The 15440-nt window shown below is 41.4% G+C and overlaps 1 protein-coding gene across 6 annotated transcripts in view; it reads left to right on the top strand.

The window, feature by feature from the left end:
- Positions 1–15440, top strand: part of NFX1 (nuclear transcription factor, X-box binding 1) — an 83596-nt gene that overhangs the window by 9722 nt on the left and 58434 nt on the right. For all 6 annotated transcript variants that reach the window (XM_035307867.3, XM_035307874.3, XM_035307880.3 and 3 more), the window contains 3 exons: positions 2874–3032; positions 7033–7110; positions 12082–12187. In XM_035307867.3, the coding sequence (XP_035163758.2) occupies positions 2874–3032; positions 7033–7110; positions 12082–12187 (343 nt within the window). The remainder of the gene's footprint in view (positions 1–2873; positions 3033–7032; positions 7111–12081; positions 12188–15440) is intronic.

The raw sequence follows: 15440 nt of genomic DNA on the forward strand, positions 1-15440 counted from the left end.
GAGGCTGAAGTAGGATCACTTGAGCCCAGTGGGTGAAGGCTGCAGTAAGTAGTGATCATGCTGCTGCACTCCAGCCTGGGTAACAGAATGAGACCATGTCTCAAAAAAAAAGGGTCACTTAGGCTGCCGTGTGGAGAATAGGCTCTAAGGAGGCAATGGGGGCCGGGCATGGTGGCCCGCACCTGTAATCCCAGCACTTTGGGAGGCTGAAGTGCTGGGTCACCTGAGGTCAGGAGTTTGAGATGAGCCTGACCAACATGGTGAAACCTGTCTCTACTAAAAATACAAAAAATTAGCCAGGCATGGTGGCAGGCTAATTCCAGCTACTCGGAAGGCTGAGGCAGGGAATTGCTTGAACCCAGGAGGCGGAGGTTGCAGTGAGCCAAGATTGTGCCACTGCACTCCAGCCTGGGTGGCAGAGTGAGACTCTGTCTCAAAAAAAAAAAGAAGGCATCGGGACAACTTAGGAGGCTGTTGAATTCATTCAGGTAGGAGATGATGGAGACTCAGACTGGTGGGATAGTGGTGGAAAAGGTAAGAATTGGATAGACTTTGGATGTATTTGGAAGGAAATTTTGTGCCTGAGCAACCTAGAAGAATGGAATTGGCCTTTACTGAAGTGTTAAAGTCTGGGAGAGAAAAAGGTATTTGGTTGTAAAACTTTTCAGTTTGGAATAATTTCAAATTTATAGAAAAGTTGCAAAGATAGTTCAAAAAATTCCCATATATCTTTCTCCCAACTTCCTCTAATGTTAACATCTTATATAACCAATGTACCTTTGTCAAACTAAGAAATTAGCACTGGTGCCGTAGTATTAACTAAACTACAGACATTATTCTGATTTCACCAGTTTTTCTGCTAATGTTCTTTTTCTGTTTCAGGACCCAATCCAGGATATCATGGTGCATTTAGTCATATCTCCTTAGTCCCCTCCCATCTGTGACAGTTTCTTCATCTTTCCTTTTTGGAAAAGATGTTTTTGCTTTTATCTTATTTACTTCTTATTCAGGAAAGATTTTTTTTTTTTTTTTTAATTTGGTTAAATTTCTGTAATCCCAAAATTTTGGGAAATCAAGTCAAGAGGATCACCTGAGCCCAGGAGTTCAAGACCATCCTGGGCAACAGAGGTATACCCCATCTCTACAAAAACTAACAAAAAAATCAGCCAGTTATAGTGGCACACACCTGTGGTCCCAGTTACTCAGGAGGCTGAGGTGGGAAGATCACTTGAGTCCAGGAGTTTGAAGCTGCAGTAAACCACGTTCACGCCACTATACTTGAGCCTGAACTTTGGTGACGCCTATAACTTTCACAGAAAGAGGATGTGGAACAGACTAGTTATCACTCATTTTTTTATTTGTCCATGAATTTAACAAATATTTATGGAGCACTTAGAGTATGCCAGATACTGGAAATACTACACTCAGCAAGGTAGACGAGACTCTATCCCTGCCCACAGAGCTTTCAGTCTCAGGGTGTTCTCTATTTCTTTTGACATTAAATTGAACAATCAGAAAGTACATTTTAGGAGAGCCAATATTATGGAATACTAAAATGTGAGCTTTTGAGTCAGATAGTTTGATGAGTTTGAATTTTGACTTTTAACTTTCTAGTTCTGTGACCTTGAGTAAATGATCTAATTACATGAAGCCTCAATTTCTTCATCTGTAAAATGATACCTATGTTATAGCCTTTTTTTTGAGCTGGAGTCTTACTTTGTCGCTCAGGCTGGAGCGCAGTAGTGCAATCTTAGCTCACTGCAATCTCCGCCTCCCAGGTTCAGAAGATTCTCCTGCCTCAGCCTCCTGAGTAGCTGGAATTACAGGCACACACCACCATGCCTGGCTAATTTTTGTGGTTTTAGTAGAGATGGGTTTTACCATGTTGGCCAGGATGGTCTCGATTTCCTGACCTTGTGATCTGCCTGCCTTGGCCTCCCAAACTGCTGGGATTACAGGTGTGAGCCACTGCATCTGACCTGTTACAGCATTTCTGAGGGGACTAAATAGTAAAATGAAATGTGCTTGGAATGTTGTATTTAAGGTTAGTTTTATTCTTTTAACCTATTTGGACCTGAAAGCAAATAACAATATTATAATATTATGAAGTAAATGCAGTGCTAGAAGTGTGTACTCAAAAAAGCATATACACACACTCACACTCAGTTTTGAGAGTACCTGGCTATATTAAAATCTAGAAAGACTTTGCTGCAATTGTATTTGAGGAAAATATCTGGAAGTGGGTGAAGGTATTCAGAAATAAATCTGGGAGGATTCTACTGATGCTACACGCTGGTCTCTGTCACTGAGGGTCTCTGTCACTGATGGTGAGCTCCTGGAGCCAGAGACTAACACCACCATGATTATCTTTGTTGAGTGAATGACTAAAGACTTTCAGGGCAACTGCTAGAGCCATCTCACCACTCATGGGTTGTTGGAACCTGCCTAGGCTTGGGTTTCTTACAGCTGACCACTCCAGCTTCACAAGCCCCTTCCTAACCTAAATCCATGGATCTGGTAGATTAGAGGATCCTAGAAAATAGAAAGTGCAAAGCAAGACCCTGTATTGCCCATGGATGCTCAGGCTGTGTTACAAGGGGCATTTGGCTACTCTGCTATTTTCCTGGGAATGTTTCCTTAATTGTGGGAATCCCCACCTGAGTGTCTTCTTCCTAAATCCTCTTCCTCACTATACTCCTGCCCCTTCTTGGCCTCAGTCTGAATAGCCAGCCATCTTACTCAGAATCAAATATCCATTAAAATCTCTGTGTTTGGATTCTTTTCTTGAATGACTTGCTGATCCTTGGTTGACTAAAGTGAGGAATGGTTTTTTGTTTGAGTTTATCTTTTTCGTTGTTTTGTTTTTTAAACAGGTTCTCTAATTGAACAACTAACTACAGAAAAATACGAGTGCATGGTGTGCTGTGAATTGGTTCGCGTCACGGCCCCAGTGTGGAGTTGTCAGAGCTGTTACCATGTGTTTCATTTGAACTGCATAAAGAAATGGGCAAGGTCTCCAGCATCTCAAGCAGGTCAGTTAATTCTCTTTTGAGTAGTAGTTATACCTATCCATTTGATATGTTCAAGTTTTAAACCCAGCTTTAAAAATACAATTTAATTTCTCTTAAATATTTTTTCTGCACAGAGACTGTGTTACCTTGATCATGTGGTTCATTTGACCAGAATTAAGTTATAGATCTTAAATAAACCAGCTAAACATAACAATATTAAAATATATTTTAGGGCACCATAAAATCAGTCACACTTATTGAAAATGATGGCTTTTACTTATTTTTTTTTTTACATACTAATTTTATTTCCTATGGATATATACATAGAAATGTGATTGCAGGATCATATGGTAATTCTATTTTTAATTATATTTTTCTCATTTTTGGTCAGGTGTGGTGGGTCATGCCTGTAATCCCAGCACTTTGGGAGACCAAGGCCAGGCGGATCACCTGAGGTCAGGAGTTCAAGACCAGCCTGGCCAACATGGCGAAATTCTGTCTCTGCTAAAGATATAAAAATTAGCCAGGCATGGTGGCACACGCCTGTAATCCCACTACTCAGGGGGCTGAGGCACAAAAATTGCTTGAACCCGGGAGGCTCTGGTTGTAGTGATCTGAGATTGTGCCACTGCCCTCTATCCTGGGTGGCAGAGCAAGACCCTATCTCAAACAAACAAAAAAAGACGTATTTTTTTCTCTTTAAAATTTTTTCTATGCACACATAATAGTTAACATGTTTATGGGGTATACGTGATATTTTGATAAAAGCATACAATGTGTAATGATCTAATCAGGGTAATTGGCATATTGGGATTCCATCACCTTAAACATTTATCATTTCTTTTTCTTCATGTTAGGAGCATCCCAATTCTACTTTACTAGTTATTTTGAACTGTACAATAAATTATTGTTAGCTAGAGTGCTACTAAATACTAGATCTTATTCCTTCTATTTAACTGTAATTTTTTTTTTTTTTTTTGAGACAGAGTCTTACTCTGTTACCCAAGCTGGAGTACAGTGGTATGGTCATGTCTCACTGCAACCTTGAATTCCTGGACTCGGATGATCCTCCTGCCTCAGCCTGCCAAACAGCTGAGACTATAGGCACATGCCACCACACCCAGCTAATTTTTTTTTTTTTTTTTTGAGACAGAGTTTCGCTGTTGTTACCCAAACTGGAATGCAGTGGTACAATCTTGGCTCACCGCAACCTCCGCCTTCTGGGTTCAAGCAATTTTCCTGCCTCAGCCTCCCGAGTAGCTGGGACTGCAGGCGTGCACCACCATGCCCAGCTAATTTTTGTATTTTTAGTAGAGACCGGGTTTCACCTTGTTGACCAGGATGGTCTTGATCTCTTGACCTTGTGATCCACCCGCCTCGGCCTCCCAAAGTGCTGGGATTATAGGCGTGAGCCACCGAACCCGGCCTAATTTTTTTTTTTTAATGGTCTGCTGTGTTTCACAGTCTTGTCTTGAACTCCTGGTCTCAAGCAATCCTGCATCAGCTGGGATTAGAGACATGAGCCACTATGCCCAGCCAGTGTTTTTTGTTTGTTTTTGTTTTGTTTGTTTGTTTTTTAGCATACTACCCAACAGGTAGTTTTTTTTTTTTTTTTAGGGAGGGAAGGAGGAAGGGAGGGAGGAAGGAAGGGATGCAGGAAAGAAGGTGGGGGGGGAGAGGGAGGGAGGGAGGGAAGGGAAGGAAGGAATTCAAGCAATGAGAGAGACATTGCTGACCTGGATCTAGAGGTTTACAAGTTGATTTCTTTTTTTGAGAGAAGGAAAGAAAAAAAAATGAGTAAAGGAGAGAAAGAAAGAGGAAGAGAGAGCGGGAGGGTGAACGGAAATATTGCTTTATTCTGAAAAAAAAATGGGTATTAATAATGGCCAATCAATGTTTCATTTAAACCTATGAGTACGTGTGATGTGATATTGACAAGAATGTATATTTTATGTATTTGAAGTGGAGAGTTCTATAAATATTTATTAATTTTACTTGTTCCGGATCTGAGTTTGAGTCCTTGATATCCTTATTAATTTTCTGTCTCATTGAATCTAAGTCTCTATGTATCTGGGTGTTAGGATCGTTAGCTCTTGTTGTTGTATTGATCATTTTACCACTATATCTTTGTTGCTTTAAAATCTATTTTATCAGATACGATAATTGCAACTCCTGCTTTTTATTTATTTATTTATTTTTGCTCTCCATTTGGTTGGTAAATCTTTCTCCATCCCTTTGTTTTGAGTCTTTGTGTATCCTTGCATGTGAAACAGGTCTGAATGTAACATGCCATTGGGTTTTGGCTGTGTCTTCTGATTGGGGGATTTAGTCGATTTAAATTTAGGGTTACTGCCATTTGATGTTAACTGGCTGTTTGATCCATTCGTTGATTAAAATTCTTCTTTATGGTTGGTGCTCTTTACTTTTTGGTATATTTTTAGAAAGGCTAATACTGGTTGTTTCTTTCTGTGTGTAATGCCTCTTTCAGAAGCTCTTGTAAAGGAGGCCTGGTGGTAATAAAATCTCTGAGTACTTGCTTGTTCATAAAAGATTTTATTTTTTCTTCAGTCGTGAAGCTTAGTTTGGCTGGATATGAAATTCTGGGCTGAAGGTTCTGTTCTTTGAGGATGTTGAATATTGGCCCCCACTCTCTTCTGGCTTGTAGAGTTTCTGCTGAGAGATATGCTGTAAGTCTGATAGGCTTGCCTTTGTAATTAACCTGACCTTTCTCTCTGGCTGCCCTTAGTATTTTCTCCTTCGTTTCAACCCTGGTGAATCTAATGATTATGTGCCTTGGGGTTGCTGTTCTTGAGGAATATCTTTGTGGTGTTCTCTGTATTACTTGGGGTTGAATATTGACCTGCTTTGCTAGTTTAGGAAAATTTTCCTGAATAATAACCTGAAGGGTATTTTCCAGCTTGGATTCATTCTCTCTGTCGCATTCAGGTACACCTATCAAACGTAGATTTGGTCTTTTCACATAGTCCCACATTTCTTGGAGACTTTGCTCATTCCTTTTCATCCTTTTATCTCTAATCTTCTCTTCTTGTTTTCTTTCATTAAGTTGGACTTTGACCTCTGTTATCCTTTCTTCTGCTTGAACAATTCGAGTGTTTAAACCTGTGCATACTTCTCGGAGTTCCTGTATTGTATTCTTCAGTTCCATTAATTCACTTATATTCCTCTCTAAGTTGTCCATTCTCATTAGGATTTTGTGAAACCTTTTTTCAAAGTTCCTAGTTACGTTGGGCTACAACATGTTCTTTTAACTCACAGAAGTTTCTTATTATCCATTCCTTGAAGCGTGATTCTGTCATTGGGATGCGCTCGTTCTCCGTCAAGCCTTGTTCCATTGTTGATGTGGAACTGTGATCATCTTTAGAGGGAGAGGTGTTCTGATTTTGAGTATTCTCAGCCTTTTTACACTGGTTTCTTCCCATCATTGTAAATTTATCCTCCTGTCGTCTGAAATTACCAACTTTCAGATTAGGTCTCTTGATTGGACGTCCAAGTTGTTAGTTCCCAGGGCCAGAACAGCGGCGTTAAGACTGATGGTGCTTTTCTGCCCAGGATTCTCCTGTCTGGCTTCCTTCTTGTGTCCGTAATGGGCGACTGCCTTCCCCGGGCTCCAAACCTTGGTCAAAAGGGGAACCAGTCTCGTTTACTCTGCGCCGAGCGCTGAGGTGCTGTCACAGCCGCTGCGCCAGTCTCAGGAGTTGTGCTGGGGACCTGTGTGAGTCCTCCAAACCTCGGTCAGAAGGGGATCCGGCCCTGTTTGCTGTGCTCCGAGAGCTGCCGCACCGAGGTGCCAGCGAAGCTGCTGCGCCGGCCACCTTTTGTTTGTTTTTGATTTAAGCTAAGCAGTCAGTATTGTGAATTTGTACCTTAAATGTCTGATATGCTCAATGTTGAAATTATTACCATTTTTTCAATATTGTAGCTTCTTTGGATTTAAATTTTTGTAATTACATGTGGCTTTTTGAAGAAAATTTATTTGGCTTACTCCCATTTTTCCTGACAGATGGCCAGAGTGGTTGGAGGTGCCCCGCCTGTCAGAATGTTTCCGCACATGTTCCAAATACCTACACTTGTTTCTGTGGTAAGTTTTTTTATATACACACTGGAGTCTCTTTCACTATATATATGGTACCTCAGTTTGAGAAAGGTGGTCTGCATGGTATGTTTTAGAAGTTACTAATGAGATTTCAAAGCTACAGGAGTCTATAAGTCTATGTTCATGTGGTCCATCACACAGCTAGAGCCACAGCCTTTATGCTCCTGGCAGGTTGCTCTGGAGATGGCCAAGCAGACTCATGCTGCTTCTGAGCTGTAATGCTGGTCTCCTTGGTCTTGAGACCAGACCTGACCAAGTAGCAGAGGTCGGTGTGGATGTGGGCTTCAAATAATTCCCAGCAGTTACAGCTTCGATATTCCAGATTTGAGCAGTATGAGTAAACAATAGTGTTTATTTTAATCCTAGAAATAAATCATTGGTATTTATAATAAACAGATTTTTTTTTATAAGCCAGCATTATAAACTCAATCTTGGTATCTTCCCTCTTTATGGAATACTTCTGTTTTTGGATATCTCAGTTCCCCTAGCTATAAGGGGAAAACTTCCTGAAACCCAGATGTTCATTCTTGCTGCTAGCCCTTTTCTACATGTCTTTTTTTTCCCCCCTTTTCTGCCTTTTAATGAACTAACCTCCCTCTAGTTATTGATTTTTCAGATTTTGTTTCTTTACCATCTCCCTCCCTCCTTGAAGTATTGCATTTTTTTTTTCTGTCCTTGTTGCCTCACTGAAACTGTATTCAGAAATCGTGAATGGGCCAAGCTTATTGGCTTATGCCTGTAATCCCAGCACTTTGGGAGGTCGAGGTGGGTGGATCACCTGAGGTCAGGAGTTCGAGACTAGCCTGGCCAACATGGCAAAACTCCATCTCTACTAAAATAAATTAGCCGGGCATGGTGGTGTGTGTCTGTAATCCCAGCTACTCAGGAGGCTGAGGCAGGAGCATTTCTTGAACCTGGGAGGCAGAGGTTGTAGTGATCCAAGATCATATCATTGTACTCCAGCCTGGGCAACAGAATGAGACTCCATCTCAAAAAAAAAAAAAAAAAAAGCACCAACGACTCCTTTCCAACCATATCTAGGGCTGATTTATAAGCTCATAATCTTTTGGCAGAGTGAAGCCCTTGACACCTTATACTATTCCCTTATTTCTTTTTCTTTTTTCCACCCCCCCGACTATTCCCTTCTTGAAATAAGTAGCTTTTATTGTTTCTTTCTGCATGCTCTCCTTATTTTTCTAACCTCCTTGCTCATATTTCTCCTTTCCCATTACTTAGCAACTTTCAAAAAGAGTCATTTACCATCATCTCTGCATCTTCTAGATGCAATACCTTGCTGAACTCCTTGACTTCCCCTTCTTTTCTTTCAATTCTTAACCACTGTATTATTTAGGATCTGACCCCAAACGCCCTCTTACAAAGGAAGCTTTCCTTTGTTATTCTCTCTCTCACTTTGGCCACTCTTTTATTTGAAATCTGCTGGCCTTATATGTTTTAATGACAAAATCTGAGCCTTAATTGGATATACTAAATTGGGCTGGGCACGGTAACTCATGCCTGTAATCCCAACACTTTGGGAGACTGAGGCTAGCAGATCACCTGAGCTCAGGAGTTTGAGACCTGACCAACATGGAGAAAACCTCTCTACTAAAAATACAAAATTAGCTGGGCGTGGCAGTGTGCGCCTGTAATCCCACCTACTTGGGAGGCTGAGGCAGGAGAATCGCTTGAACCTGGGAGGCAGAGGTTGCAGTGAGCCAAGATCACACCACCGCCCTCCAGCTAGGGCAACAAGAGTGAAACTCTGTCTCAAAACAAAAACACTAAATTGGCATTAGGTGAGGGAATAAATGTTCTTTTTTTTTTTTTTTGAGATGGAGTCTTGCTCTGCTGCCCAGGCTGGAATGCAGTGGTGTGATATCTTGGCCCACTGCAACCTCTGCTTCCCAGGTTCAAGTGATTCTCCTGCCACAGCCTCCAGAGTAGCTGGAATTACAGGTGCATGCTGCCATGCCTGGCTAATTTTTTTGTATTTTAGCAGAGACAGGGTTTTACCATGTTGCCCAGGCCAGTCTTGAACTCCTGAGCTCAGGCAATCCACCCTCCTCAGCCTCTAAATATTCTTGAATATACTACCAGAAAGGACATGAAACTGGAAGTAAGAGATCAATGGAAATTTGGGCAAATAGGACAATACCAATACTTAATACATTATTTTAAAGGATTTTTAAGTAGGCTGGGTGCAGTGGCTCACGCCTGTAATCCCAGCACTTTGGGAGGCCGAGGTGGGTGGATCACAAGGTCAGAAGTTCAAGACTCAGCCAGGCCAAGATGGTGAAACCCCGTCTCTATTTAGAAAAAAAGGAATTTTAAGCATAAAATACCATAATGGAATTAAAAATCTTGTTAAAGCCTTCACTGACAAATTAGATGAGAGACTCTAAGATGGTATAAGAATGTGGAGTGGGCTGGGCGCGGTGGCTCACTCCTGTAATCCCAGCACTTTGGGAGGCCAGATCACGAGATCAAGAGATCGAGAACATCCTGGCCAACATGGTGAAACCCCGGCTCTACTAAAAATACAAAAATTAGCCAGGCATGGTGCCACGCGCCTGTGGTCCCAGCTACTCTGGAGGCTGAGGCAGGAGAATCACTTGAACCCAGGAGGCAGAGGTTGCAGTGAGCCAAGATTGCGTCACTGTACTCCAGCCTGGCGACAGAGCAAGACTCCATCTCAAAAAAAAAAAAGCAAAGGATGTGTGGAGTGAAGGTCAGGATGATCTGAAAGTGGTAAAATGATGTGAGAATGCACATAAAGGCCTTATTTGCCCGATTACTCTGCCCCACGCTGTTCTTCCAGGAGACCATTAATTTAACATGCTTTTTTTATTGAGAATTTACTGATGTTTGAGGCACTATGAAGAAACAGTGGCAAATAAAATTAACTTACCAGAGCTTACAGTCTAAGAGTTAAGCCACAACTAACCTGATATTCTGCTAGAAATACAAAGTGCTATGGGAGATCTTTGGGCTAAGTTACAACTTATAGCTGGATGATTAAGAGAAGCCTTCTTGAAGGAGTTAGCATTGGACTTGCATTTAAAACTAGGTAAAATCTTGGTGGGCAGAAAGATATGTTGAAGAAAATAGCATAAGCAGTTCGAAATCAGCAGGGAAACAGGATCTATTTGAAGAAGAGGGATTCATCCACTTATGGAGCCCAAGATCTAGGATGGTAGGGGAGTGGGAGATGACTGGAAGGGAAGGGCTGACCCTTTGATACCAGTCTCAGATGTAGGGACTTCATTTGGAAGGCTATGGGAAGCCACTGAGAGCATCAGTATGATTCTTTATAGAGATTAGTTTGGTAGCAGTGAGTAGAGTATTTTGGAGACTAAACAGTTTGCGACTTACAGTAATGCAGATGAAGAGTACTACAAGCCTCTAATGAGTGGGATAGAAAGAAAAAGTTGGTGTTAGGTTAATTCTTAACAGTAGTGGGAACGGGAAGAACCTAAATGTGACTCCAAAGTTCCATGCTTTTGGAAATGGTGATACTAAGGAAAAGGTCAGTTCAAAAAAACAAGGTCTCGTGAGGACAGTGACTGCAGTTTAGAAATGTTGAGCAAGAGGAGTGGGCAGAATATACGGTGAGATATGTCCAACAGGCAGGTAGTAGTGTTTGAGGAGAAACCAGCACTTAAGGATGAGAAAGCTGAGAGGAGTAGATAAGATCTTAGCAGATGAAAGGGTACAGAGTGAGAAAAGGGTGTAATACAGAACCCTTGCAGGGAAAAGAAAAGCAAAAAACTCCAAAACATCATTTGGAGTCAGGGACAAGAGGTAGAGCTCTTGAGAGATGTGAGGGGAAAACCGGGGCACTGAATTGGAGCAAAAAAGCACGGAGGCAGGGAAGCTTTTTTAATAGTCTGGAGATGAGGTTTTGGCCAGTAGAGAAGCAGGAGTAGGAGAGGAGATGAGGTGAGAGCCACTGTGTAGGAAAAATTGACACAATATGGTCATTAAGTAGAAAGAGGTATCAGCGATGACTGTAGTTTTTGAGTATGTGTGACACTGACGGCATTGGTGTCACTGACAGAAACAGGAAATGCTGAGAAGAGAGGAGTTGTAGAGGGAAGATGTGAACTTTGGCTGTGGATAAAGCCAGTTGGAGGTGACTGTGAAACCTCAAGCAAAGATGTTTGGCAGACATTTGGAATGTCGGACTTAAACTGAGGATTCAGGGCAAGGAAGAAAATGTAGATTTGAGGATCATTGGCCTTTAGGTGGATTGCACCTCTCAACATCAATAAAATTTCTGAAAGAGATCCTATAGAGAGAAAAGCAGAGGCCATGGACTGGGGATGGCTGCAATTTGGTGTGCAAATTGCCCAGGTGAGGATGAATTCCTCAAGGGCAAGGAGGAATCCTGTGCCTTGGTTTTACTCTTCCCTGTCTCTGATGAGTCCATAGAAGATGTGCCATGAAGATTTGCAGTGACATTGATTATCAAATTCTAAGCCCTTTTATGCCTACTTTATAGTTTTAGAATAGGTGAGTTCCTGCTACACAGGAGATTTATTTCCTTTCCATCTTTTACTGCCTCCCTGCTTTCCCCACAGCACTGGTGTCTTATTTCCTCTCTCTGATCCTTGCAGCAGCAATTTGCATATCAATCCAGAAGCCCAGTTATAGAAGGCTTGTCTTACAGGTATTTAGATTAAACGTTTCCGTTAGTTAAGGTAGTATTTTCATAAGTAAAAGTGACTATTTATCTTTCCCAGGTAATCCAAGATTTAAGGTTTATCATACTCAGTGAAACTTTTAATGAATAGCATTATATTTATCTTTTATGTTAGGATATGAGATAATACATTTGTTGAAATAATGAAAACCACACTGAAGTTTCATGCTGTCTGGCTATACTTTACTGTTTCATTAAAGTTGAGGATGTGGTTGAAGTTTTTACCATTGACTTTCTGATCTGATATGTTCTAGGCAAGGTAAAGAATCCTGAATGGAGCAGAAATGAAATTCCACATAGCTGTGGTGAGGTTTGTAGAAGGAAACAGCCTGGCCAGGACTGCCCACATTCCTGTAACCTGTAAGTTGGAATGCTAATTCCCTTGGGATTCCTGGTAGACATGCTTTGCTTGTGGCTCTAAGTAAACACATCTGGTTAGCATGTAACAGGATGGGGTGTAGGGTGATATGGGACCATTTACTGAGCACTTATTCTGTGCCAGGCACACTACATCAGTTAATTTGTTGAATCCTTACCCAGTAATACATAGATATTTATCATCTCCACTTTACCGATGAGGCTCAGAAAGGCCAGGCCTCTTGCCCAGTGTTGCATTGGCAGGCAATGGTGGAGCTAGGGTTTCCAAAACCAGTGCTCTTTCCACTGTGTTACACTACTCACTTCTAAGAATAAATGTGACTCATGTTTTATCCCCCAGTGATATCCAAGTCCAGGAGAATGTATAGGAACTTTCTGTCTGAAGAAAGACAATTGTGTAGGATCCCAGTCGGGTAGTATTTCTAGGATGTCAATCTTTTTTTTTAGATGGTCTCACTTTGTCACCCAGGCTGGAGTGTGATGGCCTAATCACAGCTCACTGCAACCTCTGCTTCCTGTGCCCAAGCCATCCTCCTACCTCATCCTCCTGAGTAGCTGGGACCCACCATGCCTGGCTAATGTTTGTATTGTTTGGCAGAGATGGGGTTTTGCCATGTTGCCCAAGCTGGTCTTGAACTCCTGGTCTCAAGCAGTCTGCTCTCCTCAGCCTCCCAAAGTGCTGGGATTATGGGTGTGACCTACCACACCCAGCCAGCCACAGGATACCAATCCTTTTCCTACAATAAATAGCCAGCTTTAGACTATATCCATAAAGCAGACATGGTGGCTCATGCCTGTAATCCCCGCATGTTGAGAGGCCAAGGCAGGAGGATTGCTTGAAGCTAGGAGTTTTAGAACAGACTAGGCAACAAAGTGAGACCACATCTCTCCAAAACATTTTAAAGGTAGCCGGGTGTGGTGGGCCACACCTATAGTCCCAGCTACTTGGGAGGCTGAGGCAGGAGGATCATTTGAGTCTGGAGTTCAGGGCTGCAGTGAGCTATGGTTGCACCATTGCACTCCAGCCTGGGCAACAAAGCAAGACTATGTCTCTAAAAATAATAAATAAATAAGTAGACTGTATCTAGTCAGCTTCTAAATACTAATAAATGCACAGTAGTAGAAAAATAATTGATCTGTTACAAATAAATTTCCTCAGGCCTTGACCTCAGACAAAGGTTTAAATCTTAGGTTCAAGTTACTTAAATAGTTACGTGACCTTGGGCAAGTTACTTAACTTATCTAAGCCTGCATCTGTAGAATAATAATGATAGGAATAATAATACTTATTATTTCATAGGGTTCTATGAAAATTAATGCACCTATGAGGCTCGGTACAGAGTCTGGCAAATGATCAGAAAATGAAAAATCTTGCTTTTACTACCCAAATCTAAGAGTAAACCAGACATCAGAGTGTTATCTTGGTATTTTTACTGCTTGGAGAAGGGGTAATATTGGACCAGGGGCCTTGTGATCAAGGCATGGTGGTGGCACAGGGGAGATGTCAGTGGGTAGAGTTATTTTAGACTGGGCTAAACAGCATGGCCTGTGATCTACTGGGCAGTCAAATACCTCTTCTCTTTGACTGCTCATGTAGGTCCTTCCTTGGGTGCTCATTTACAAGCTATTCCTGCCATTAGCTGTCATTTTAAGTAAGTTCAGTAATAAGAAAACCCTCTGCATGGATATCTTTACAAAGCTTTCATGACTACCAGAGATCAGAACTGATGCGGATCACATGATCAGCACCATGTCTGAAAGAAAAGAACACCTTAAAACCTGCTCCTGCTCTTTTGTGGCTCTAGAACTCTCACACTTGACTTGGGAACTATTCTTTTACTTTTAGGACCACAGAGGTTGCTGAAACCCATTCCCCAGTAGCACTTTTCTGGTCTCCAAGAAAGCTTTGGTTTCTCTCATTTACGCTTGTCAGGACTCAAAAGCCGTAGAGACAGGGTCTTGCTCTGTTGCCCAGGCTTGAATGCAGTGGTGCTATCATAGCTCACTGCACCCTTGAACTCCTGAGCTCAAGCGATCCTCCCACCTCAGCCTCCCAAAGTGCTGAGATGACAGGTGTGAGCCACCACGCCTGGTGTGAACATCTCTATTTTTAAAAGCTCTCGAGGTACTTCTAATATATAGCCGATGTTATGAACCTCTGGTCTAAAAGTTAAGAAAACCTGAGATTGAGTCCAGGCTTCTGGGATATTTGAAATAAACTAGAGTCACGCACACCTGACAAGCAGTGATAATTGTTTTGCCTGAAAGGATTAAGGTATATATAAAATATAACTGTTGGATAATGATACTGGATTTTAAAGAAACATGCTTTAACTTATGTCTCCTATGAGTATTGTCTATCAAAATGAGTCACCTTAGAAGACTAGACACTTGTTCCTGGATGGTTTTCAATGTTTAAACCTTATTTAAGAGTTTTCAGAGCTTGTTTCAGAGTTGCATAGAAAATAAACATTCCAACCAGACCACTTTATAAACACACTTGTGATTTGCATGTTTTATGCCAAATTCTGTTGCCTATCTGATTTGTTAGTCTTGGCTCTGATTGGCTTTCAATTCCCAAAGGTTTGTGATTTGCCACCTAGAATATACCCCTTCTACCCCAAAAACAGTTGTCACAGAAGTTCCCAAAATGTTTTAAGTAGTAGTAGTTCTGAACTACTGTGTAATTTGCCAAAGTGTATGCTTGGAAGAGGACAGTATTTATTTGAATATACAGATTCCATATTGTAACTTTTTTCTATTGGTCTCTATAATATAGCTCCTAAAAATAGCATTTTTCAGAGGGCTAATTCTGACCTATAGCATATCACTCAGCCCAATTCTTTCCATGACCCCTTTCCCTGTCATTCTCTCCATGTTACTCAGCAGCATTCTTCCTCTCATATCAGCCTTCTTTTCACTGTTCCATTGTTAGCTCAGTGCCTAATATTTACTTTACTAGCTGATAAGAGTATGTCTGTACTTCTTATGGACCCAGTAGATTTGAGTTTTGTTACCTTGCTTAGACTCTGATATTCTACAGGACCCTGTTAGCCATTCTGCCTTTTACCTAAATAGCAAACTATTTTTATTCCCTTACACCGCTGTAAGTGGGCCAAGACTATATTTGAAAATGTCATCTTTGACTCTCAGACCCAAATGTAACCAGTATTTTGACTTGGGATTTACTTTTTTGGTTAAATAGTCTATGGTGATAATGATATCAACTTTTACA

The sequence above is a fragment of the Callithrix jacchus genome, chromosome 1, assembly GCF_049354715.1.
Source record: "Callithrix jacchus isolate 240 chromosome 1, calJac240_pri, whole genome shotgun sequence".
NCBI classification, from domain to species: domain Eukaryota; kingdom Metazoa; phylum Chordata; class Mammalia; order Primates; family Cebidae; genus Callithrix; species Callithrix jacchus.